Source organism: Colias eurytheme, chromosome 2, assembly GCF_061535395.1.
Source record: "Colias eurytheme isolate Ceu_HAF_F1 chromosome 2, ilColEury1 Martin Lab GWU primary, whole genome shotgun sequence".
NCBI classification, from domain to species: domain Eukaryota; kingdom Metazoa; phylum Arthropoda; class Insecta; order Lepidoptera; family Pieridae; genus Colias; species Colias eurytheme.
Genome location: NC_142981.1, coordinates 8,560,712 through 8,587,251, shown reverse-complemented (window position 1 = coordinate 8,587,251; position 26,540 = coordinate 8,560,712). Strand labels below are relative to the sequence as shown.

The 26,540-nt window shown below is 33.1% G+C and overlaps 2 protein-coding genes across 4 annotated transcripts; one reads left to right on the top strand and one right to left on the bottom strand.

The window, feature by feature from the left end:
- Nucleotides 1-1,144: 1,144 nt before the first annotated feature.
- Nucleotides 1,145-26,540, top strand: LOC149910550 (long-chain fatty acid transport protein 4-like). 3 transcript variants are annotated; one of them, XM_090114954.1, is made up of 14 exons: nucleotides 1,145-1,279; nucleotides 15,507-15,685; nucleotides 16,351-16,598; nucleotides 17,085-17,235; nucleotides 17,366-17,603; nucleotides 17,787-18,036; nucleotides 18,325-18,526; nucleotides 18,897-19,007; nucleotides 19,428-19,509; nucleotides 20,835-20,965; nucleotides 21,239-21,389; nucleotides 24,456-24,613; nucleotides 25,534-25,687; nucleotides 25,852-26,540. In XM_090114954.1, exons 2-14 carry the CDS (start codon nucleotides 15,617-15,619, stop codon nucleotides 26,007-26,009), a joined length of 2,103 nt encoding a protein of 700 aa, XP_089971080.1. In that variant the 5' UTR covers nucleotides 1,145-1,279; nucleotides 15,507-15,616; the 3' UTR covers nucleotides 26,010-26,540. The 3 variants fall into 3 exon arrangements, with proteins under 3 accessions (XP_089971080.1, XP_089971097.1, XP_089971089.1); XM_090114971.1 differs by lacking the exons at nucleotides 1,145-1,279; nucleotides 15,507-15,685 and adding an exon at nucleotides 15,954-16,039; XM_090114963.1 differs by lacking the exons at nucleotides 1,145-1,279; nucleotides 15,507-15,685 and adding an exon at nucleotides 16,081-16,265.
- LOC149910551 (uncharacterized) lies at nucleotides 13,660-15,147 on the bottom strand. Its single transcript, XM_090109487.1, has one exon. It carries the CDS (start codon nucleotides 15,145-15,147, stop codon nucleotides 13,660-13,662), a length of 1,488 nt encoding a protein of 495 aa, XP_089965613.1.

The window sequence follows — 26,540 nt, the reverse complement described above, 5'->3', positions numbered from 1 at the left end:
ATCTTGCCTTTTTCATGATCGATTGATAAGAGAGTGAAGTAGGTATGAAGACGGCAGTGAGTCGAGGCGCTTATATAGCCGGATTCGGTATAATCATATAACTATAATAAAGGCGAAAGTTTGTATGGATGTATGGATGTATGGATGTTTGTTACTCTTTCACGTAAAAACTACTGAACCGATTACAATGAAATTTAGCACACATATAGAGGGTAACTTGGATTAACACATAGGATAGGTTTTATCCCGGAAATCCCACGGGAACGGGAACTATGCGGGTTTTCCTTTGAAAACGCGGGCGAAGCCGCGGGCGGAAATCTAGTATATATATATATATGCTCAATACTCGCTCACAGCAATAGCTCAAAGCGATATATTTTGTTAACTATATAAATTTAAAAATATTATTATATTCTGTCTTAGTTATAAAAAATTATGTAATTTTAGTTAAGTAACTGCCTTGTAATGTTTTGGGTATAGTACATACCTGTAAATTACTTGTGTTGGAAAATAAATAATAAAGAATAAGAGATTTTTATTAGATACCTAGTTATTTAAATATTTTTCTAAGGAATTGTTAAAATACCGAAGTTTTTATTTATTTCCATAAAATGTATTTGGTGTAAACTTCCCTTTTAAAATTTAAGTTTTGATAAAAGTAATGAAGTAAATAGTTTTATTGATAAAACATTGGGACCTCAATTTTAACAAAGTTATTCAATCCAATATAAGTTAGCGAATACTTTAGGAGATTCAATAACACAAAGATAAGCGAGGGCATAAAATTTTAAATTAACGAATATCTACGATGAAAGTTTTGCTTTCACTTTGTTAAGCCATAAGCGATATAGCCACATCAAAGTGTTTAAATGTAACCAGTGTGCATATTCAAAGCAGCTTTTTAATTCGCTAATACTCCCTCCATCATAATCGCACACTCAGGCCGAAGAAAGGTGAGGTGAGAGATAGCTTCAATCATATTTAGCACAATAACCAACATCTCGACTTTCGAATGCACTAGTGTCGGAGGCTGATTGGTGTTTTTGTGCACACTTGAATGGTGAGATGCGTTCTTGGTGTTTCTATCTCCCACGGTGCTGTATTATCAGTTGATTACGATCACCCACCCCACCGGGCGCTGCTTTCCGCCTAGTTCAGAGTTCAGACATTCACACAGTACCAAGCACGCGTGCTCAGTGGTGGCGTTAACGTCCAATTTTACGATAAGTTCCGATAACATAAGTTCGTGTTTGATTGTATACAAAGGAGACTATCAATTGTAAGTGTGTATAATTTAATTTTTTTAAATAAATAATTATTGGATTGGAAATTATGTTGATTTTAAACGCGATTAAATTCATGTGAAAATTTATTGCTTAGTAGCTATTGCTTAATTTTTTTATGTTAGAAACCAATAATAGTAAAAAAAAGTAATACATATCTTGTATTATTATGGAGTATCTTCCAATTGATAACCAGTGATTATGATTTAATTAAATAAATTTGCTTACTGGTTGTGACATTTTTGCGGACCAAAACGGATGCCTAGTTATCGTAATGTGTAATTATTTTTTTATTTCATTCGTCGTTATTACAGCAAGCTCATAGAGTTTTGATTGAAAATAAGTAGATATACATAAAGCTATCTCAGTCATCTCTACTATGTCTCTAAAATCTAAATAATCTACTTACCATAAAAAATAGTTTACTAAAAATATTCATTAGTTACCCCTTATTTTCTTTTAATTAAATTTTTTTATAATTTAACTGTACCGTACCTAAATATTGCAGGTAAATAATAAAGACATTAATTAATTCATTTATCTAACTTCGTTTACCTTCACGTTTATCTCACAAAATTAATATTTTCACACACTGTAATTATTCAAGTCTGATTTCACAATTCACATGAATTAGTGACCATTCATGTGATATCAGACTTGTTTTCTGGTTCCTATTTAATGGTTATTTCTGTGAATCCATATTATTTTGATTGTTAAGAGATATTATGTGAAATTTCACTTTCTCGACGACTGAGATTGTTGTGTACAAATTGAATCAAAACGTTATTTGAAAATTGATCTTCACTTTTCAGTCTTCACCGAGAAAATGGGATAGGTAGGTATAAGAAATAAACATTGTTATTTGCACATTTTTAATTGATTTTTGTTTATCGTTTACTCTAAAGATATACAAAATGCTAATCCTCTGATGATAACACATTTGTGATTGTTATACTGATTACGATTACGTATAGAAAAAACTTATTAAGTCTTATCTTCTTTTACGTAATTAGTAAAGAATATATTATATCATAACTCACTACGTGACTTATTATTTACTAAGTAGATATTATTTCAATAGGACATTGGTTGCGCATTGTCAGTATAAATATGAAACTAAAATCCTGGTGTTCATGAATTAAACAACGCAACATTCTTACTTTACGACTTTTTAGCAGTTTGCCTTGAAAAAATATCATTGTCCATGCACTTAAAATGTATTGAAGATTTAAGTGCTAATTGAAAACAAAATAGACCGTAGACGGACTGAAGCAATACCAATGTTCTAATGTTCAGTAGGTATATTACAAATAAGGCAGAATCATCATAATATTCAACAACTTACAATAAAATAGTGTGGTAGAGACAATGGTCTCTACTTTGTTTATGAAAGGAGTAATTGTCATACGTATAACGTCAACACTACTTTTTTAATAACACAGATTGTGTTTCATAACTGCTTGCACCATGTTCCGATTATTATGTATTATAATATTATGCTACAATGAAGCGACTATTGCATGCGGAAGCTATTTCTTCATAAACGACTCGTTTTTAATGGCGACATTTCTATCAACTCAGAAAATGGGAGAAATCATTGATCTTACCGCCTTTTTATTAATTCCTAATACCTAGGTACCTTACTTTAAATTTTTACTGCTTTCAAACATTGCTTTCAAATGATATCCTTTCACTTTGATTTCTGGTCGTCATTTCTTCCTATGAGTAGGTACTGCTAAATGAAGAAATTAGTTCAAAGACATTACAAGAAGAGAATATAAATTTATGCGAACCTTTAAATATTTATAATCACATCTTATCTGTTTAACATCTACCAAGAGTAAATAAATATATAGTTAATAAAGGAATAAAAAAACTTCCTTAATAAGCTTAGAGGTCGATTTTGATTAGTAAATAATAAAAGCAAATCAAATATAACTGGAAATTTTTTAATAATATTTAAATTAAATTTAACCTTAATATAAAATATGCTAAAAGTTTAAAACAGAGTAACCTAGAAAGAAAATATTATAATAAAAACCTGTGATAAAAACTAAAATAGTGCGCCTGATGTAAACGTTATTATTGTTTTAAATCACAACAGATTATTTAATTGCTATTTTATCCTTATCTGTTATTTTAACAATCTGTGATTAATTTATACAAATATTTTTTTCGTATCCATCAATTTAGATATAATCCAAACGTATAAAAATAATTTGCTTATTATATTCACAAGCACAACGGAATGATTGATGCCTTTGATTAAAGTAATTAGCAAATACATAGATTATTATTAGTAACTCTAGTCAAGGGACATACCTACAGGTACGTAAATAGGCAATATGTAGGCAATAAATAGGTAAAGCCATTAACTTTTTCAATCAATCACTTTAACCATTATTATCAATCTATTCTACTAAGTATAATGAAGATGTGGTTAATTATAAAGCTATTTAGTTTTCATTTTGAGTGCATTTTCTCTGTCATTTATTGTTTTTCTAGAATTTGCGATAAGTACATACATACATAGATACATACATTATAAATTTCTTCAAACATATTTACTTAGAAACAATACATATTATTTTTAAATTATTTATGTACCTATTTATAGTAGTATTTACGCGACTGAATCTTTGGGCCATTGTTATGTTAAGGACGTAGTATATTATTATTAGTCTGTGGTTAAGGTTATAGGTATATGATTTATACTTAATCCTTAACTCCAGCATGAAAATTAATTACCTATTGCTGAATTATTTAAAGATCGGTTTGGATTGAAGAAAAACTGAACGAAAGAGAGTAGAAGTAGAGCAAAGGAGTAAATAGTAGTACAAGAGTAGTTAGAGTTTCTGTATGGATGACGGATATTTTAATAATGAGATTTTTATATCTGAGTACTTAGGTAAAAATTTTATGACTATTCATATTGTATGGCTGTTGTCACAATAAAGTGCTTCCTATTACGAAACCAATAATTGTGTTTTACGCAAACAAATTATTACCTATTGTCTGCGTTGCTTATTCTGTGTCAATATGAAGCTATAGGTAAATAGCAGTAATGCCTCTGTAAACATATAAAAAGAGCCTATTTTTATTTAATATAGGTACCTACTTAATATTAATTAGACCTCGAAGTGTAATTTATATGAGTGGCATAATATTTTATTTTTGACGTAAACCTTATAATAGGTATTAGGTTTTGCTCTAGTGACTAGTTAATACAGTTGCATTCAGAAATTAATTGTGATTTGCAACCAACAAAATACGAAACAGTTTAATTTGTAGATATTATTTTTTTCTGGCTCTATATTAATTATTAATGGCGCATAAAATATATAGACTCATAGTCAATAATCTAATTTATTTATTTTAAAATTAGGTACCTAAAAGGACGATAAATAGCAAGTTTAGTTATGAAATTAATCAATGTTTAAGGCGTTACCCGGCAATTTCGACTATGTTCAACCTCTATAAAGTCTGGTACAACATAAAGCACAATACCGAAAAAAATATATAAAATAGGATGGTCTTTGATCTTTAATTGCTCGCGAGAACTTTTTTCCAAAGTTAATAGATTTCTAGAAAAAAAATGTGCCGTGGTCATCGATTTTTCCGCAAATACTCTATAAACTTCGTAACCTGCTGACTTAGAGCTCTGAAAATTTTATGTTTAATAAATTATCAGTTACACAACAGTCCCTGACGAGGACTTTTTTGTTTCACTGATTGGTATCTTTTTAAATACAAAATGCGAGGAAAAAAGAAGGTGCAGCGGGAGAGGTTTGAGATCCGTCAAGTATGGTCAAGGTTATTAGCGCATGTATAAGCCTTAATATTAGCACAAACTAATAATAATATACTACGTATACAAATATTAGGTAGGTTATAGGTAGAAAAATCACAACTCTTACGAATTTTCAAACCAGTTACTTACCTACCTGTTGTAAAGATTTTTTAATAAGAATGGTATATTATAATTCAAAGGAATGGTACTTATGCATATAATATGCATACAAACAAAGGATGTCACTATGTATATACATAGTGCATACATAAATGTATAACTATCACTAAGACTTAGGAACTAGTAAAACTCTATACACAAATGTAAAATCATGAAAAATCAATTACCTTTGTTTGTCAGGTTTTCAAATTAAACATTAGCTTATAGCTACATTAGTATCTTCACAAAATTAAATGTGCAACTGCAAGGTGCGTACCTACTGCGTAATGCTTTATGCTACATACATACTAGGTGGTGAATATTTAGTAGAAACATGGTTTATAATTTATATTCAGGTACCTATTAAAAAAAGAGCATGTGTGTCGAGTGTCGACCACACGTGTCAGAAGTGAAATTTCTTTGGCAAGAGTCAAAGATACCAAAATCATCGCCTTACTCCATTGCGTGACGGTATTGCCATAACGCCAACGTAAAATTTTTTCTCAACGCGCCTAAAGAAGTTTCACTTCAATTTCGCTCAAACCATAAATTACAGACGTCTTCAAGGCTACCCTTCACTCGTACTTCATATACAATGAAATCCAATGGTCTTGATGCAACTATGGGGCTAACGTACACTAATTACTTTGTCGTTACCATATCAAGAGCGTCAATGCCAGATATTTATGAGTTGCGGGTACCATTACCTCATAGAAATTGCTGTTTTGATGAGATCCCTTTGTAAACAGTATCCCTTGATAAATCTAGTCCAAGTAGGTATACAAATAGGTGCCCATCAACAGTTAACTGCCTTCTTCACATAGAATATTTTTTAAAACCGAGCATTTGATAAAATAACTTATAACGATTTGATGATGTTATCTAGGCCGGTTAACTAATTAAATACACGCACAGAATCATAATATAAACTTCTAATAACTTGATTTAATCATTAATGAAACTGGTCTAAAAAGATTTACCTACTAAAATGTAACACGCATTCTCAAGGTAGTATAAGGGTCAATGAGTGGATTTTCGGCCTTTACAGATATTTTTTTTACTAAAAACGATAAATTTTAATTTAACGTTTCTGTTAATTATTCAAATATTTTATTACCTACATCACCGTTTCGGTGTTGCCGTGTTGAAGTATCAGACATCAGCTCTGGGACTACTTTCAGGGTCATTATTTATTAATGATCATCAGCATTACATAATACCTACAACACTTGCGAATATTAATAGAAATACATAAAAAGAAAATGACGCAAGTTGTAGGTACTCAGTAACATAACCTGTGCCTTTGACCTGCAGTTAGATGAAGATTGAAATAAAGAATAGGTACACTATTAAACTTGAAATATAATGGGGATTATTTTTAAACAATGTAGCCTGTAGGTATGTACTTTGAATCGTTGGTTCCTAATCTCAATTTGAAGCTTTTAAAAGCATTTTTCAAAAGCCTAAGCATTAGCAATACAAAAAAAGAGAGAAAAAATGTGTCCCTATACCAAAACCAGTCTATTAAATTTAAAACGCATCTACATTGTAATGCAATTTTGATAAAATGGTACATGTACGATCGCGTGATCTAATATATTTTTGGGTCCACGAAAATATTAATTGAATACCCACATCTATTTCGAGTATGGCGTAAACCAATTGCAATAAAGCTGCACGTTTTATCTAAAGTCAATGCCAATCGATAGTGATATGGCATAACAGTTGATATTAGGTAATAACCTGTCGCAGAGCCACTCAACTTGTTTTGAGCTATACTGTGTAGGTCAGCATATGACAGTTTCAAAATAAAATTCACTAAAATACTATGAGTATATTGAGAAGTTAATTATGCAAGAGGAACTGACAAGACGTGGCAGAAAGCTTTTAATTTAAGCTCCTGCTTCTTATTACTTTCGCTGTAAGAGAAAATAGGAAATGTTATTAATGCTAAATGCATCTAGTTTCAAGACTTGAGCAAAATACCCGTAATTCTGATTACATAGCCACAAGCCACTAAAACTTGAGCAGCATGACTATTAGAAGTTTCATTTATAAAATATGGTATCTATTATCTAATGATTTTACCATTTCAATTTTTAAAGAAACTCTATGAAAGACCTTCTTCGGAGTCTCGAATTATTTAATCATTAGATAGATCTTTTTCACAGATTTTTATAGGTCTGTGCTTTTTGTATTACCGTGTAGGTATGTAAAATTAATTATATCAATATGTTTTTAATTTACCGCTTTATAAATAAACGTATGTGTTTTCCGAAAGACCATTTTTGTTTTTAGCGTTGTGTTTGTGTTTCGTATTATGTTTATCATTGCACAATGATTTTGCAATGCAGCGCAAAAACTTTTTCGCGCTATTGATAATCATATTATTACAATAGGCTATTTGACAAGGTTTTGAAAACTGTCTCAAATTATTAAAATACGTTTATAGAGCACACAAAACACATGTTTCTTAATTTTTTGTAGTTATTCATTGAGAAAATGGAAAATAAAAACATGATATTCAAATACGCCGCCAAAACACAATTTTGAAGAATATGGCGTCTCGCGACCATGGTGACGTCACAGCGGCGTAACCATCAACTTGCTCCTAGTACTTATTGTTCGTTTTTGTTTTAATTATAGTATAATTAAGTTAATCTGTTTAAAAACCAGAGAATGAGTTCTTATAGGTGGTGTGTAGTTCCTGGATGCAGAAATACAACTATTAAAACCCCTGACAAACTATTTATATGTGCTCCAAAAGATATAAAAATGCGTAGAAAGTGGTTGCAGTTAGCTCGCAGAAATCCAAGTGATATTAGATATATCAATTAAAACAGTTATATTTTTTTGTGAAGACCACTTCGATGTAAGTATTTATTTGCAATACATAGTATAAATCGTCTCATTACTTACCTGCTTGAGGTAAGATAATAATATATATAAATTGATGATGACGAGTTTGTATTGATTATTTTCAATATCAATACAAACACGTCAATCCTATAAACTGGATGGCTGAAATGAAAAATAAAGGACTTAATCTAAAAAATGTATACTTCATAATTATTATGCTATTGTGATTCATGTTTGTAGGTACAATTAACTAAAAAGGTAATGAATGACGATTGAAATATTAACTTACGTAGCTGTTTTCACATTTCTCAATTGAGGAGCGTAAAAATCTTGGTTGTTTTTAAAGAACATGCCAACCATTATAGCACAGTATTAGAATATAATTTCCTAATTATAGCGTCCACTTTAGGTAGATTTCTACTGTCTGCTTTTTCGAAATTAGGTTCCATGACAAACAAAAATAACACATAAAGAACAAAACTGATTACAGACACCTTGAATCACAATAAATAAGTTATACAAGAAACAAAACCAAAAGCGAAATTCAGCAACGACGTGAGTAAACGTTGGGATCACTTGTTATTTACGCCGCTGTGACGTCATGGCAGATGCAGCCAATCATGGATGTTTTCGGTCACGTGGTCATTTTAAAAAATATGATGTTTTTTCTCGACGATTTATAAATAAATAAGTTATTATTTATATCATTTATTAATTTAAATCTCTTCAAAAACCTTATATATATATGGATTACACAAAAAAGTAATTTATTTTTTATACTGTCAAATAGCCTATTGTTTGAGCATTTTACAGACTATAGACATTTTATAGATTTTTAAAATACAATCCAAAAAAAAACAAATATAACTTTAACTTTCGCTATCCACGGCAATCAGCATTCGTGTTTATTCATTGCAATGTTGTTTTGGTTGTATTTATAAATTCCAAGTTCAAACACCTAAGGTCGTCCATGACACATAAATTAACCATCTGCAATGAACAAAGACAACTTTGAGTCAAGAGAAAGACAATAGTGTGCATACAAATAAGTTATACTTACTAATCGAATGCGGTTAATCCTCGGTTTTCAGCTGTTTTTGTATTCACTACACATCACCCTTATAAGAATATCTAAGAATTTCTTACTACCTACACATTAATTATGTTTTTTTTTTTAAACAATATTGTATGAAATGAATTAGCTTTTTTGCTCATCACTGTTGTGATTGACGTAAATTGTTAGGTAGGTACCTTTTTTAGAATCGGAACAAATTGAATTCTAAGAAAAACATGTGAAAACGTCAGAATATGTTATATTTAAGACTAGCTGCTCCGCGCGGTTTCACCCCCGTGGCTCCACTCCTGTTGGTCGTAGCGTGATGATATATAGCCTATAACCTTCCTCGATAAATGGGCTATCTAACACCGAAAGAATTTTTCAAATCGGACTAGTAGTTCCCGAGATTAGCGCGTTCAAACAAACAAACTCTTCAGCTTTATAATATTATAGTGTATACGTAGTATATTATTATTAGTCTGTGATATTAGTGTAGATTCAGCTTTTTTACAAATCATTTTAGTGAGCAAGATCGGGTAACTTCCTTCCGCCTTTTCACTGTAAAGTAGCGCCTATATTTTGCAATGATCTTAAGAATCATTAACATTCAATATCAATTTATAAGCACTTTTTCTTTATAATACGTAATTTGTATTAGATAATATCTTTATTCTATGTTATAGTCTTTGCTTTCTCTTTGCAGTTATCGTTCTATCATTTTTAAAAATCACCATATTAATATATTCTGTCCTGTAATTTAAAGAATAAAATATATGCATCGACAACGTCATAATATGGTAAAAGTTAAGACAATACGTATATTGAAATTCTACCATGTTGCGAAAGGCAGACTCTACCCTCTGGAATCTTGAGGAATAAAAAAGTTGTGTATTATAATATATATACATAGTTCATATAATATCATAGCGAATACAAGGCGAATACGTTTAGTATTCAAAAATAGACAGGAATCCCAGTGCATCTTCGCGAGCAATCTAGACTGCTAGGTGTAACGTTGCTGTGAAAGTTTTGTACAAAATTAAAAGTATAAGATTCTTATTAAATGTTTTAATACGACGAAATAATAAGAAATTTTTAACTTTACGTCTGATATGAGTGAATTCATATGAATAATGAATAAATGAATTTTCATTAACAATTTCAATTTCTATTACACTAGTTCCTAGTTGTGTATAAAATATACAAAATGTGTTCTTATGATAAATACGTGTATCATCAGGCAAGGTTTGTGTAACCAAATTTGCTCATTATCTGCAAAATGTATTGTTGTTACATAATTTGATCTTACTACACATATCTCCGATGTCTGAGTTATGTTAATTTGTTAGGCTCTAGTAAGTTTAATGACTTTCAAGTGATAAAATATAAGTCATTGTTACTTAAACTGTCTATTATTACGCAGTACTTTTACGGTGATGTAAGAGTTTATCATACACATTACTCTTATGTTTCTGTAAGAATAAAAGTAAAGGCTGAACTCTCCATCTGCAGCGTTTTGTTAAAATATTAAGAAGTGCGTACCTACATATAAATACGTACTTATATACATATTGACTATATTCTCTATTATGCAACATATCATTAAAAATACAGTTTCACTTTGATTATCTTAATACTATTATAAAGGCGAAAGTTTGTAAGGATGTATGGATGTATGGATGTTTGTTACTCTTTCATGTTAAAACTACTGAACCGATTACAATGAAATTTGGCACACATATAGAGGGTAACTTGGATTAACACATAGGATAGGTTTTATCCCGGAAATCCCACGGGAACGGGAACTATGCGGGTTTTCCTTTGAAAACGCGGGCGAAGCCGCGGGCGGAAATCTAGTATTAAAATAATCATGATTTTGTTCGTTTTGTAACTTGAGCAAAGGAAATAGAATAGAAGAGTGAAGCTTAAAATGTACTGTGCGTAGAAACATCACAATGACATCATGCTCTGAGCGGTTTGTTTGAAACTAAACAAACATATGAAAATATATTTGTTCAAAAAATACGTGGTCTCAATCCAAATATTAAATTGAGAACAACATGGAATATTTGGCTTAGGGTAACCTAGAACCAGTTATTTTTATCTCACCAATCAATAGAACATTTTCAGTAACGGAATTAACTACAAGATATTTCAACAAAATTATAGTACATATAAACTTGTAATAGAGCACCCGAAATAGGTACATACAAGAGTCTCAGACAGAAAGTGCCTAACGTGGGTAGGTAGGTACTTGTTAATAATCATCTAATTAATTAAAATAATAAATGAAATATGGCATTTATCATCTGATTTGCAACTCTTAAAATTAGTCGTTTCTCTAAATATGCATTTTTAGATTCATTTATTATAATTAATGCACGTGTTAACTTTGACAAATAAAAAGTTTATTGAAAAATGATTAAGTATGACTTTCGCTTTTCATCATTGATAATTGATAATATGATATTTCTAAAGCCGAGTAAAATGCTTTCTTGACCACAGAAATCGAACGTGAAGGCTTAGAGCTATGACGAAATTCGATAGCTTCGTTTTCACTCTCTACCACAACGCGATATTATGAAAGTTCGTTGACCTTTACTTTCTTTTTGGACTTCCGTCGCGTGCGTTTGATTTACGGATTTACGCTGGAAACAACCTTACTCAAATAGAACTATTATTGTAAAAGTACTCATAAACACAGGTTGTCGTCCTGTCTTATCGATTTGTAAAAAAAATCTGAAAGAAGTAAATTATATAGTAGTTTTATTTACTTTAACGACAGGTAGTTAGGTTAATTTATATTTAAATTATATAATATTATATTTTTACAACGTACATATTTTTAATCAAGTAATGGTCAAAATTGATGGCAAGGTCAATCAAAGTTTTGATTCAGCTTCGGTTCTGTAAATTGAACCAAAGTCCGTTTTTATTTTGTCGAGAACTTTTATTGCATTGCTTAGAATTGCATGTAAATTGGAGGGGGCACAGGGCAGGCGTTTTAAATCCATTTCTTTTTTTATTTCTGAACAAGTAATACAACTCATCAATTAAAAGACAACATTTAGCCATAAGTGCCTAGTTAAATAAATACATGTGTCATTCATTCGATACAAGACCAAGTTCACGTAGGACTTAACCGTAAATGGATTGACATATAAAATGTAATTTGCGTTCTTTTATTCTTACTAGAGAGTTATTGGCTGAGTACCTACCATAAAGAAGATATAAATAGCAGTTACGTAAAAGTCAAAATTATTGTAAAAGTTTATTTTTAGATCGTAATTTCAATAAAACCCTGACTTTATATCTATTTATAATATCGTGATGTTCCACATAATATAAGGTAGGTACATGGTAGGTACTCAGCTTCAATAGCACTTCAAGGTGCAATTTTTAAAATCAAACTTGTTAAAATATATTTATGAATTATTTTCCTATTTATAGAAAATAAATTGTAAGTACTACAGGCATTCTGAACTACATCAACGGTGGCAAAAATATTTCTCAAAAATAAATTGCGTGAATTATTTTAACACTTCAAGTTTGTAACAGTAGTTGCTTTTAAATACAATTTTATATTATTATCGCATTATAAATGTCCTAATTTTAAAATAGACTAACTACTGAACAATTATTTTTTATTATTTCAATTTCAATCAATTAAGTAAGGTACTTACGTGCACATTATAATTTATAATACTTAACAGTTAAAAAAATGTTCTCAAATGAAAATGTCATTTTTAGGAACTTCGGTTACAAATACCCCAGTTTTATCTCTAGTTCCCACGGTAAAGCACTTTTACGTATGACCTTCTGTGACAAAAAGTGTGAAAACTGAGATATTTTTATTAGATTCATTGTGATTTTACACTTAGAATATTATAGACTTGCATCGTTATCACTTATCATCGACAGCACATACATGGTCTTACTGCAGGGACACGGACTTCCTAGGTTTCTAAAAGTACCAACAAAGCTAGGACTAGGGCCATTCAATTGATTGAAGATCCTTGATTATACAAGCATAAGCGCAGTATCTTTAAAATACAGTCAAATTACATTATTTAAATGGATTTAAAATATTTTGAACAAAATCAAACATCAAATAATGTAGGTAGATGCAAACACGTTCATAATTCATTGACACTTTTTTGGAGGTCAAAAACCTGCAGGTGTTATGTGACAAAATGACAATGTTGAATTCTTTATATGTACTATTTTAATGACTTAAATATATGCCGTGAGTTGCGCAGCATGTAGGTACACAAACAATGTATGTTCACAATCAATGAAGGGATAAATAATTATAGGTGTGAATATGGCATATAGAAGTTTCTACTATTATTTCGATATTACCTAACCCAATGACGTAGGAAGATATAGCTTAAAAACATACTAGCTACTCCCTATATCCTATAAAATGGTACCTAATGTGGGGGGGCAAGTATCTCGCCTCGCGGCGGTGTGAAAAAAAAACTCCGGCTGAGTGGCCAGACGGCCGGAGTCTAGGGCGACTGAGTGAGGAACCTTCGGACTATCCGAGCGTTATCCAGAAGGACTGCCCGCTGTATCCCCACTGTCATGGGCTTTACCGGTAAATCCAACCTCCTTAAATATTGTTTTAAGGAGGCAGGAACCAGCCCATTGGTGGACACAACTATAGGGATTATCTCGGCAGACACACCGTCCCACATCTCGACAACCTCGTGCGCCAGATCCAGATATTTGAGCCGTTTATCTGACTCGGCCTTAACAAGATTGTCGTCATGTGGAATAGTGATGTCTACCAAGAAAATCCTAGAAGTTGCTCGGTCCATCACCACAATATCAGGTCTATTCGCTAGGATAGTCCTGTCTGTGATGATGGGCCGATCCCAGTACAACTTGGCACGGTTATTTTCCAGGACTGGCTCCGGCGCGTACTTGTAGTAAGGCACTTTTCCTTCAAGAAGGCCATACTTCAGAGCGAGCTCTTGGTGGATAATCCTGGCTGCTAGGTTGTGCCTGTGCAAATACTCAGAGTTGGCAAGCATGGAACAACCGGAAGTAACATGTCGGAGAGTTTCTCCAGGACGGTGACACATACGACATAAGTCCTGGGTCCCGTCCTTTATGATGTACTTCCGATAATTGTTCGTCTTAACCACCTGATCCTGTATCGCACAGACAAAACCCTCGGTTTCCCCAAAGAGGTCACCGAAACGCAGCCAGTGCACGGAGGACAAGAAATCTACGTGAGGTTCATGTAGACTCCTGTGAAACCTACCGTGTAGCTCTTTCTCTTTCCATATGGCCTCCCTGTCGGAAATGCTGAGTACCGTCGGCTTTTGCCAGTCCTGTTTGGCCAGGGATAGGGGAGTGAGTCCTTTGTCACATTCTATGACTTCAGCATGGATTGCATGACCAACCTTTGAGAGGAAATAGTCTCGGAGTTTGCATATCTCACGATTATGCAGCGATTGGGCACTTAACATGCCACGACCACCACACTTTCGAGGGATATACAGCCTCATCACTGACGATTTCGGGTGATGCAACCGATGCAGAGTCATAGTTGTGCGGACTTTCCGATCCAGGGCGTTGAGTTCGGTCTGAGTCCACTTGAGTACGCCAAATGTGTACAGGAGAACGGGCATGACCCAGGTATTGAACGCTCGTATCTTGTTCACGCCCGACAAATAGCTGTTAAAGACTTTTGTCATGCGTTCACAAAATACTTCGACAACATCCTGCTTCACACCCGTCCCCTCCACACATATATTCTGTGACATACCCAAGTACCGGTAAGTTTCAGCTTCTGTAAGTACCCTAAGATGGGCCGCGCCAGATGGTGTTATGTCATCAGACGCGGTTACTTTACCCCGCTCCACATGCAGAACCGCACACTTATCCACCCCAAGTTCCATGCCAATGGAGCTGCTAAAATCACACGTGATATTTAGCAGCTCCGTTAACCTGGACCTATTAGGGGCAAATAATTTGAGATCATCCATGTAGAGCAGATGGCTAAGTCTTAGACCACCTCTGCGAAGCTGAAATCCGGACCCTAATCTCTCCAGCAAATAGCTTAGAGGGTTTAGTGCCAGGCAAAACCACAGCCTAATTATTATTATTGTTGTTGCGGTACGGGTTGCGGATCTACAATTTTCATTTATATAAATAGTTAGATAGTATCTAATCAATGCTAATAAGTTTTGCAAACTTTTCTGCATAACATTTAGGCAGGATACACAATATTCTAGACATATTCGGCTTCTTCATTCCAACAGCTAGGCTAGATTTAGATTTCAGTGCATTTGCCCTATATATTTATATTCAAATTCAAATTCCGTACGTACATTTTTTGTTGCAGGCATGAAGATCAAAATGTATGATGATTAGAAGACATTGATGACAAGTCACGTTGGGACATCGCCAGTTGTTAATGATTTTTATTGAGACTGCTGTTTGTACCTCTTAACGATGTCAAATGTCGAGGTGAACGTCGACAATAACATGAATAAGACTGATGTTAAAAATAATAAGCTCGACGTAAGTAATAAGTATACACTGTACCTAGTCTTTATACGCGTTGTAAACATATAGGACACCTCACACATATAATGCAGTATAATGCATATACCCACCCACATTGCATAAATTATAATCTCCAACATTGTAAAACAATAGGTTTGTTACTCAAAATGTTTGAAGTAAAATATACTTTTAAATTTCAAACATTGGAAAAATGCAATCGTGTATTTTTACGCTTGTTTATGATTGATATTCTATAATGTTATTCAACTCGCTTAGTTGCGGTTGGGTTTAAAATAATAACAATGTAATAATTTATAAGATAGTCTTAGCTACACATCTGACTACAGAAGCCGTCCTCGTGGAAAACCGGTATTTTATTTTAAATGAAAATCATATTATACATAGTTGGAGGGGCCCGCGAAGTGGAACGCAAATGAAAGTTTTGGTTTTGTGAACAGTTCGTGTAGAAAGTTCAATTGGTGCATGCGTTGAAATACGTTCATCGTGTGCATTTTTCCACCCTTTAACCGATTGTTAAGAGATTGGGTAATAAAAGATGCGTTTGTATTAGTCATGATTACGTAACACGTTATCGGTAAACTTATCTCTCAGTGTGTGTTTGGTACCGATATGAAACAGTGTGTTTATGGAATTTAAAACGGTTCAATGTGTTTTTCTAGATTGCATATCCCAGTAGGGACGTGGAAAAAGGAAGTCGTGAAGCAAGCGGTGCTCAAATACCGTGGAAGAGCGTCATTATAATGGTGCTTGCGTTAGCTGTACTAGTCGCCGCGTGCGCAGTGGCTTGGGTGCTTCAAGGATGGCAAACAACTCTAATTGTACTGGCTGTTGTGGTTCCAGTGTATTTATTAATTTATTACTGGAGATTCCTATACGTCGTTGTGAAAACTGCACCTAGGGATTTATCGTGAGTAGGATTTTTATGCATGCTTGCTATGCGTTTTGTTATGCTCTTAAATTTTAATAAGCATGCACTTTCCAGATCGCTATTAGATAAAACAAATAGAATTAGAAGTACCCCTTTTATAAAAAAATTTGTTAGCTCATGTAAATTCTTCATAAATATTTTTTGTTTAGTTGGATTTTCCAATTTTTCCATGACGGTCAGCTATGTATTGTTCGTATTAATTACGGTAGTAGTTACTTCAAGAGTCTGGACTCTGCACCTACACAATTACAATAGTACCTATTATAAATAGATTTATAGTATGGTGATAACTAATTATATACCTACCTAGGTAACTACTAGAACCTAGGTAATACGTGGTAATATGTACAAAGCTAATCAAATTCTGTTCTGTTCGTATTGATAATATTAGATACGATAGAAAAATATATAAATAAGATTATTTTTATGTAATGAAAATGCAACTCAACATTATTTCCCTTACAGGGCATTATACTGTTACATAAAAATATTGCGACTCGCGAATAAATTCACGAAAACTGACTGGTCTATGCCGGACATCTTCCACGATGTTGTTAAACAGCATCCAAATAAGGCTTGCTTCTTATTTGAAGAGGAAACATGGACCTTCCAGCAGGTATACTAATAATAACAATAATTTTGTGCTGTGCTTACGTACAATCTTTTTTGTTATTGGGGTCGAATTCACAACGGTCGAAGTTTTTGCCTTAATAATTGTAAATTTTAAGTCTTTTACGAAATTTCAGGTGGAAGATTTCAGTCTTCGCGTATCCGCAGCATTAAAGGCTCAAGGGATCAAAAAAGGTGATACAGTGGCTGTAATGGCCAGTAATTATCCTGAAATGCCGTCAATGTGGCTCGGCATTACCCGCATCGGAGGAATAGCTCCCCTTATTAATACAAATCAAACTGGAAACACACTTCTTCATTCGATTAATATAGCAAAGTGCGATGCTTTTATTTATGGCAGCGAATTTGAAACCGGTGAGTTTACATATCGATAACGTGGTATCGACAAAAAATAATAACTCGCGACTTTGCGAAAAACCCTGATGATGACGATATAAATTTTACGTACCTACTGTATAGGAATTATAAATACGTATGTGCATTGTGCAATAGCGGAAACTTTCCAAAATCAAAATATTAACATTAACATTTTTACAGTCGTCAACGAAGTAAGAAAAGAGCTGAACCCATCATTACGTCTTTTCAAATTCACTCGTCGGCCGTTGAACACATCGAACGACAGTGTAAAAGTTGCTGAGTCGGCGAGCGACTTGACACATTTGCTCGAAACAACCGCACCGGCTCCCTGGAGCCCTGCTGAAGGTGAAGGCTTCAATGGCAGGCTGCTTTACATTTACACATCTGGCACGACGGGTCTGCCGAAAGCCGCTGTCATTTCGCCTTCAAGGTAATTGTGTAATTACGCGTAAAAGTTCGAATACGAAAATATTAAATTATCTTTATTAACTTTAGTGTTTCATATAGAAATCATAATGTTGCACAATATTATTATTCGATATGTATTTTGTTTGGTCATAAACCAGTTAAAAGGATATTTAAACCATGTTAAAAAAATAATCGATTGGAAAAATGGGTGGAGAACGAAAGGTGATATTTTGCTAGCCTAGAGTCGAAGCCAGTGAATTAAAAAAAGTCAGGATCATCATTGTCTTCACTATAACTTTCTTTCTTTCAGAATGTGCTTCATGGCGTCAGGCGTACACTACTTGGGAAGCTTAAGAAAGACCGATGTTATTTACTGTCCAATGCCTTTGTATCATTCTGCGGGTGGTGTGATCACGATGGGCCAAGCCTTCATCTTCGGCTGTACTGTTGCTCTACGCACAAAGTTCTCAGCGTCTCAGTACTTCCCTGATTGTATCAAATTCAAAGCTACAGTGAGTGATTTGTAACTATCATTATAATATTATATTATATTAATTAATCATTTATAACGAAAAACTAAAACGCCTTCATATTGTCAGAATTGAAGAAATAATATGGAAGGTACAAGGTATGCGGTACAAGCTTTCAAATAAATAAATAAAAACAGTCATTAAAATTAGTTCACCCAGTCGAACGTTCTGAGATAACAAACTAAAAAAGAAATACTTAGATTAAATTAATAGAGAACATAATTTAGAGAACCGATTTTCCAATGGTCGAGACTATAGTTTCAACGGTCGTGGTGATAGCAATTCAAAACTTTGATCGTAATTTTCCTATATTCCCAAGCGAATGTATTAATATTGTTTCTTTCTTTTTAAGGCTGCTCACTACATCGGTGAAATGTGCCGCTACATCCTTGCTACTCCTCCCGCGGCTACAGATAGACAACATACAGTTCGCACAGTGTACGGAAACGGGATGAGACCAACGGTACATTTATTTTATTTATTAAAGTTATTTTAGTTTTTAATAAGTATTGAGACAACAATGTCGCATATAGTATATTCTTATGTATTAGTTAATAAACAATAATATGTTAAAATCTTATCTACGTATAATGTGCTAAAAACATGATGTCTGTAATTCACGGAAGCAATCGTAAAAATTGAATACTTACTTATTTTTAATGAACACACCTCCAACTTTATCACAAGATTGGTGGGAATATAATTCCAAAGAATAATTAAAATAAGGTTCTACAACTCACTTAATTACATTTTATTATGACACGTTTTATGGTTAATAATTAATGACCCTTAAGCTTAATTATCTTAAAAACTTAAGAATACATTTGTTTAACTCCACGTAAAGTTATATTATGTAAATAATGAACCTATTTTTTAATTACAGGTGTGGAATGAGTTTGTTGAACGGTTTGGAATAAAAAAGGTTGTCGAATTTTACGGCGCTACTGAAGGAAACGCAAACATAGGTAAAGAACAACATTAATTAATTAAAATATTTATTAATAAATATTTTATTATTTAATATATATATATATATAATATAAGTATCTCTCACATTTGATTTTCATCTATGTAGGATCGTAGATTCATTTTTGGCGGGATTAAAAAGTAATTTTCCAGACTGGGAAACATATCCAAATTGTAATAAGTGATGTTAGTCATCTGGATAATTTAAATAAGCGTAACATTACGACCGTCACCACTGCTGTACTCTCATCAATGATTCATGGATCGATAGCCGAACACAGCGCGCATTTGAGAGACAATCTCTAAATGTCCACTTTGCCGGTGAGCTAACACGAAGGCGTAATCCGTCCGGCGGCACTTAGAGTGTACCACAGGCTCACCCTAAATGCACACTAACTAATCTGTTTGTCATCAGTACCCAATAGTACATTAAAAAGGAATACGCAAAATATTAAAAAGGAATACGCAAAATAAAGGGGCGTAGGGATGTGACGACCCCATCGCCCACGGTTGGAATATCTATTGTCTACGTGACAATAGATATTCCACCCGTGCAATCAGTCAACCCGCAGGACACCTTGTGGCGGGGTGTCGGGGAGTAGCGACCCCGCGGGAACCGAGTGCTCCCGGGGGAGGCCCCTGTCTTCATCTCCGGCTCGCCTTCACCGGCCGGTCGGAGTGAAGCCTGACGAGGACAGGACCCCCACCTCTGGCTTGCCTTAACCGGCCGGCCAGAGTGGAGTCGCGAGAGCTTTTAGCTCGAAGGGTGGATGCGAAGCGTAAGTGGCGAGTGGGCACGTGATGCTGGACCCTCAGGGAGCGCGTGATCGTAGTTTAAAGTCCAGGGACGCCTCTCCACCCTTAGCTGCTCACAATATGTTGCCCCCTTGTCGCACTATTGCAGCGACTTATTTCGGGGGCCCATACAGTGAGAGGGCGAGTCACCACCTGCCAACATATTTTTACTTTCTTTTAGTAGAAAGGCAGGTGCCATAGTTTCCCATAGTCCTCAGTACCATTCCATTTAGCATCCCAATCCATAGCCCAATCATTAAATTTCCATACCCTGCAATAGTCCTACATCGGCCGCGGACTGCCCAGGGCTGTATCTCTATAGTGCAGTCATGGGCAGGCTGCGGCTGGTGTCCCACAACACATTAAAATTCTCGAAAGGGCCTCTGCGTGTTGTATCCGTGTCCCCACGTAAGCCTTCCAAAGATCCGGGTACTGTCCTTCTGGTGGTACCCGAGTATTATGGAAATGAGAAACATAATATAAGAATTATTGTTAAAAATTTGCTCTAACTATGTTTCTTTGATTGCAGTTAATATCGACAACAAGCCAGGTGCTATTGGTTTCATATCGCGAATCATCCCCGCAGTTTATCCCATAGCCATCATAAAAGTAGATGAAGAAACTGGGGAACCTATTAGGGATTCCAAAGGCTTATGTCAGGTAAGGGCAAAAATATTAAATTTCGTGTTTTTTTATTACCGGATAAAAGCCTGGACTGTTACAGCTTCGTCTTAAATCAGTTTTAATTCCATCAGAAAAAGACAGCTATACAATATGTCGTCTACCGTCATCAATTTTTCACACTAGGATAAGTACTGCTTTAGTGCTTTAAGAAATAAGACCTCAAGCCTCCTCTTATCACGACAAATTCTTATATCAGAAATGATAATTTTGATTTACCTATGTACCTACTTATTAATGATTTTTTTTCAGTTGGCAAAACCAAACGAACCAGGAGTATTCATTGGGAAAATAAAACCGAACAATCCTTCAAGAGCGTTTTTGGGTTACGTCGACAAAGAAGCTTCAGAAAAGAAGATTGTTAGAGACGTACTCAGTCACGGCGACTCTGCATTTATATCTGGTAAGCCAAAGCATAAGTATTTATTTAATGAATTACATATTATTAAAGAAAACTATTTTATCAAAAATGTAAAATATTTTAACTAGGTAAAGTTAGGAATAGGTATGTATATTGTATAGGTATTTAGTTAGTTACTTGAAATTATTTTAACGCTGGGAGATACAAAGATGTTTTATGATGTCATAATTAATATCCATCGTATTTTAAAAATAGTTTGGAAAATCCAAAAGTGCCTCATAATTTTTTTTAATAATTATTTATTAATTATTATTTTTGTTTATTTAATAACAATTAAACCACATCGAATCAGACCCTGAAAAATGAAAGGGTTCTATTCCTGAGCATACTCAAGCGTAAGAGAAAAAAAAAGACTCGATTAGTAAAGTATTTCAGTCGCTATCGTGTTAAGGGTCATTATACAAAAATGGGGTAACTTTTGAGGATATTTTGTTTACTATATTTTTTATATCAGATTGTTACAAATTAGGGTGTATATGATAGCTAATCTAATGAATATATTGTTCCAAATCGGGCCAGCCACTTTTTTAAATAGATTGTGAGATATTTTAAATTTTCTGGATTTGGCCTCCAGGGGACTGACGAGGCTAACATGGTACTGATAAAAAACTATAACTTGTAATATTCTTAAAGAAATTCAATGAAAATTACTACAAATCTCTCAGTTTTAATAGTGGCACATGTCTTTTATGTACTTAACATGTTTAAAAATGATAATTAATAATATGTGATACTGGGAAAAACAATCTCTCAATTTTCAAAACAGCCTTCTGACATTTAACGCAACGTGAATATTCTTACTCTCTTACTTAACTTTTACTACTTTGAATTAGTTTTACTTGATATTTTAAGTAATTCACAAACAATATAAACAAAAAAACGGCCAAGTGCGAGTTGGACTCCTAACAAACCTATTTTTTAGTATGTTTGTAACTTAAAATTTACACTTTTAGCAATTTTTCCTTTATCTGTGTTATAAGACGTTGCTATTTACCGAGTAGAAGTAAACTATAGTAGACTGTATACACGGCAAGCATCCTGTGTGTTTTTTTATTCCCTTGCGAATATTGAATTTTGTGGAAATTTGCAGTATTAACGGATGTAGGTATCTTTTGATTGCGTTGCGTTATAAGTTTGATTTTTTTACAGCCCCAAGGGTTCTTAATCTTGAGTATCCAATATAAATTTCAGATTGATACCTCCACGCGTTCCAAAAAAACGTCTTAACAGACAAACGGACTACAAAGTGATCCTATAAGGGTTCTGTTTTTTCATTTTGAGGTTCGGAGCCCTAAAAATCTACCAATATTTATGTTAAAAGTACTAATTATTATAAAATTAAAAACCAAAGGCTCGAATGAAAGTCTCATCTGAGTTTTCATAAGAGCCCCTTGACATTTTTATAATGTTATTAAGTATATTAATTAACTTTTATGTTATTTTGAGGTAATTTTACTTCACAGTATTATACGTATACATATTTATCTGATAAATATAAAAAGCTATGCCCTGAAAGCATCAAAATCAATAATTAAAAGAAAATAAGATCTTTTTAATAAAATTATTAGTAGTTTGTTTCAATAGCTCTTTTCTTTGCTACTCTTTTTTAAATGTTTCTTCCCTAGTCAAATTCAGTTTCTTTTAGCGTGGCGCATGATGTTTTTAACTGAAATATAATATAGAAATGCTTATACCAATAACAATCAAGATAAAAGTTCTCAAAAATGATAGAATCATCAGTACTATGGGGCCGCATCAGTCCTCTGGCGCGATATCTGACAAAGGACTGATGCCAGCGGATTGATGAAAAGGGACTTAATATGAGGTTATAATCACAAATTAGGTTTTTTTTGCCTAATTTCTGATATCAACAAACTATATTTTTACAAATCATAGTTAACCATTTATAAATGAAAATAAAAATCGGATTAACAATAAAATAACGACTCACCATAGGACTGAAATGTTGACTGGCGCAGCAAGATTTTAGAGGACAAACACAACCCTAGCGCTGGTACAGTTATGACGGCCGTCAAAATATGCGGTGCACAAGTAACTTCATTACCAACATTAATACTTAGACAGGGATTTGACCTCGACTTGGTGATATTTAGCGAGAATTTCGAATTTAAAAAACACACAACGGACTGACTAGTGAAAACGATGACAAAGTTTAATTTTATTTTTTAAATAAAATGGAAAACATTGCGTTATGAAAGTTGTAGTATATAATACTATGTACATCAAAGATTGTAGTGAATTAGTAAGTTTTCTCAAATCGATGATAATGTTTAAACGATAGTCACTTGATTGTTGGTTTTCGGAGTTGTGACATGCCAAAGTACTGACGTTTGAGGTATTAATTTAATATTTTTATTCATTTGTATTTTAAATAAAGAAGTGAAATTGAGTGACCAAATAAAGGACGCTTCATTGTTTTAAAATAGATTGTTATTTGAATAAAATATAATAAGACTTTGTTTAAATTGGCTGATGACATCGAGTTACCCCATTTTTGTATAATCACCCTTTAAAACAAGAAAATCCTCCGCACATACAGACACACGGACATCCAAGACAGAACTTTTTTAAACTGTTTTTTAACTAGTTTAAATAACAAAAATGACATCTAAAATATCATGAATGTTAAAAATAGTGCTTTTTCTTAATATGTGTGTGTATGTATTATCTTAGAAGTGCAATGTATGATACATAAAGACATTTTAAGTTTGAAAAATCAGATGTTTTGCGTGAAGTGACAGTAGTACCCACCTCAACGCTTCGCTTATGAGGCGTGCAATTAATTGGATTTGTGGATTTTGAAATAATTATTTCTACTTCCAAAAGTATATTGGAGTTTTAGTTCATTGGATAACAGTATTTCCATAATCCATTACTTATAATTGTTTCACAACCGATAAATTTTTTCTTTGTTTCGTAAATATTTTGTTATTTCGCAAACAAACTGATAATTTATCATTATCTTGTCACTCGTGCATGTAACATAATATATTTATCTCGTAGACATAACACGTTTCTTTGTTCCAGGTGATATCCTAATATCCGACGAGTTCGGTTACCTCTACTTCAAGGATCGTACCGGGGACACGTTCCGCTGGCGAGGCGAGAACGTGAGCACCACGGAGGTGGAAGCTGCTATATCCAGGGTGGCTGATCAGCGAGACGCTGTTGTGTTTGGTGTTGAGGTAAGTCGTTAAATAAGACTGGTATGACATTTTTTTAATGTAATGAGAAAAAAGATGATAACGAATTTTCTAACGGATAAAATGTGTTAATTAAATCTATTAATAAAAAATATCATTAAGCATTTCAAATTAAATTTTCGACGATAAATATCTATGATTAAAATATTATTATACAAGGACCATAGCTAGCACACTGGAGAAATTAAACTCAAACAAACTCAAACATTCATTTATTCAATTAGACTACTATTTAGTAGCACTTTCGAATCGTCATTACATAGTATTTTTAACATTTACCACCGATTCGGAAAGCAGTATCTATGGAGAAGAATCGGCAAGAAACTCCATAGTTGCTCTTTTAAATTATGTCAATAAATTTACATAATATGTAACTTATATCTACCTAACTACATAATATGCCAAAGAACTGTCCTGTGGTGTTTACGCGACAACCCTCCATGGGTCTTTATCGTCCATATATTCCTGAATACTGTAGTACGCTCTCTGAACTAGTACATTTTTTATGTAAGTTTTAAATTTAGAACTACTAAACTCTTTAATATTGTGAGGAATTCTATTGTATAAGCGTATACCTTGACCCATAAATTAGTGTGACATTTCATAAACTTTTGTTGGTCTCATAAAACGTTATGCTCCGAAACCGTACAGCATAATATTATGTATTATTATATTTCGTTATTTATTTAGTGATTCAGTATGTCTCTATAAATTTTCATACATAGTTTAATTTTTTAAGTCTTGTTTCCGTCCGTCTGTTGATAAAAAAATACATCAGTATAGCCGTGAGAACGTAAAAATATACATAATTATTATGTATTCAATTGAATGTGTTTGAACTCAAATCTATATTAAAGGTCCTTAACCTTTTTGGATGTTTTTACGCTCAAAATATTTTATAGATTCCCAACAATGAGGGGCGAGCGGGAATGTGTGGAATCGTGGATACTGATGGAAGTTTAGATTTGGATAAACTGTTAAAAGACATGTCAAAGGACTTGCCGAAATATGCTAGACCAATAATCCTCAGGACAATGAAGATCATGGATATGACTGGTATGTTGAATATACATTTATAATAACAAGTTTGGAATTCGCATTTCTGTATTGAAACGTACTCACTGAAATATTACATCCCGCTGAAAATACGCATCCTTATTCGATTTTTATCTTAGTTTCTATTGTCCAGTTTAGTAAATAACCATTACTTTCGTTTTCAGCGACATTTAAAATAAGGAAAGTGGACCTACAAAAGGAGGGATACAATCCATCAGTAATAAAAGACAAGCTTTACTATTTAGATCCAAAGTTAAATAAATATGTTAGCCTAGGACCCCAGGAATACGAAAAAATTATGTCCGGACAAATAAGACTGTGATTATTAATTTATTTATTGAATGCAATGTGGTGCCTTTACCGTGTATTTAGATAAACTTTGTATTATATACTTAAATTAAGTTCAAACGTATTTGTGGCCTTGTGGCTAATTACTCTTTTTAAATGTGCATTTTAATTTATATCTACGTAACTATTATAGATGACAATTTTTATATCAAAATGAAATAATTTTTTGTGTATACAGGGATCCGACCGCATTGAGAAAGCATGAATTAATAAGAATGTATAAATTTAAATAATTATATGAAATGTTTTTAAGCTCAATTAATTTTAGGACACGAAAGAGAATTATTGTATGTTTCGGATAGTTGGCCTTAACAAATAATAGAATAATAGGTATTTAATGATGGGCATGAGGATATTTTGGTAATCAATTCCTCTAGGATAAGAAAATATTTATAGCGGTACAATACTGAAAATATATCTATAAGAATACTTAAGTAACTACCTACCTATTATAAAAATATGGACTAAGACGTACAAAAGAAAATATAATATTATTTATAATGAA

Coding starts and splice junctions, on each gene's coding strand:
- LOC149910551 (XM_090109487.1), bottom strand. CDS start 15,147: ATGGATGATCTCAAATTATTTGCCCCTAATAGGTCCAGGTTAACGGAG.
- LOC149910550 (XM_090114954.1), top strand. CDS start 15,617: ATGTCAAATGTCGAGGTGAACGTCGACAATAACATGAATAAGACTGAT. Junction 21,390..24,455: donor CGACTCTGCATTTATATCTG/GTAAGCCAAAGC, acceptor TCTTTGTTCCAG/GTGATATCCTAATATCCGAC. Junction 24,614..25,533: donor CTGTTGTGTTTGGTGTTGAG/GTAAGTCGTTAA, acceptor AATATTTTATAG/ATTCCCAACAATGAGGGGCG.